The 666-nt window shown below is 43.8% G+C and overlaps 1 protein-coding gene across 1 annotated transcript; it reads left to right on the top strand.

Moving 5' to 3' along the window:
- Positions 1-4: 4 nt before the first annotated feature.
- On the top strand, positions 5-661 carry LOC140966234 (phospholipase D alpha 1-like; the record flags this gene model as incomplete). The annotated part of the gene is made up of 1 exon (XM_073426578.1): positions 5-661. A coding segment is annotated over one exon (657 nt), but the record flags the coding sequence as incomplete, so codon positions are not given.
- Positions 662-666: the final 5 nt, after the last annotated feature.

The following is a 666-nucleotide window of genomic DNA, read 5'->3' as shown; positions in this document are numbered from 1 at the left end:
TTTTCATCAGGCAAATTATAAGGGTGCAACCATTCAAAAAGGTGGTCCAAGGGAACCGTGGCACGATATTCATTGCCGATTGGAAGGGCCTGCAGCTTGGGATGTTCTCCACAATTTCGAGCAACGATGGAGGAAACAAGGCATAACTGATGTACTATTAGAACTTCAAGAACTCGATGACATCATAATACCCCCGTCTTCCGTTATGTTTCCTGATGATCACGAAACTTGGAACGTCCAAGTTTTTCGGTCCATAGACGGTGGAGCGGCTTTTGGGTTCCCTGATTCACCCGAAGAAGCAGTTAAATCCGGGCTAGTGAGTGGAAAAGATAATATCATCGAACGAAGCATTCAAGATGCATATATCCATGCCATACGCCGTGCAAATAATTTCATTTACATTGAGAATCAGTACTTTCTTGGAAGCTCATTTTCTTGGAACTCGGCCGACATCAAGGTCGAAAACATCGGTGCTTTGCATGTCATTCCGAAGGAACTGTCACTAAAGATAGCGGATAAGATCGCATCCAGGCAGAGATTTACAGTTTACGTTGTGATTCCGATGTGGCCAGAAGGGTATCCAGAATCTGCGTCAGTCCAAGCTATATTAGATTGGCAAAAGAGGACTATGGAAATGATGTACACTGATATAGTTCAAGCCCTCAA

The sequence above is a fragment of the Primulina huaijiensis genome, unplaced genomic scaffold (genome assembly GCF_012295235.1).
Source record: "Primulina huaijiensis isolate GDHJ02 unplaced genomic scaffold, ASM1229523v2 scaffold202529, whole genome shotgun sequence".
Classification (NCBI taxonomy): domain Eukaryota; kingdom Viridiplantae; phylum Streptophyta; class Magnoliopsida; order Lamiales; family Gesneriaceae; genus Primulina; species Primulina huaijiensis.
The sequence above is the reverse complement of the archived record's forward strand: the minus strand, read 5'-3'. Positions and strand labels throughout refer to the sequence as shown.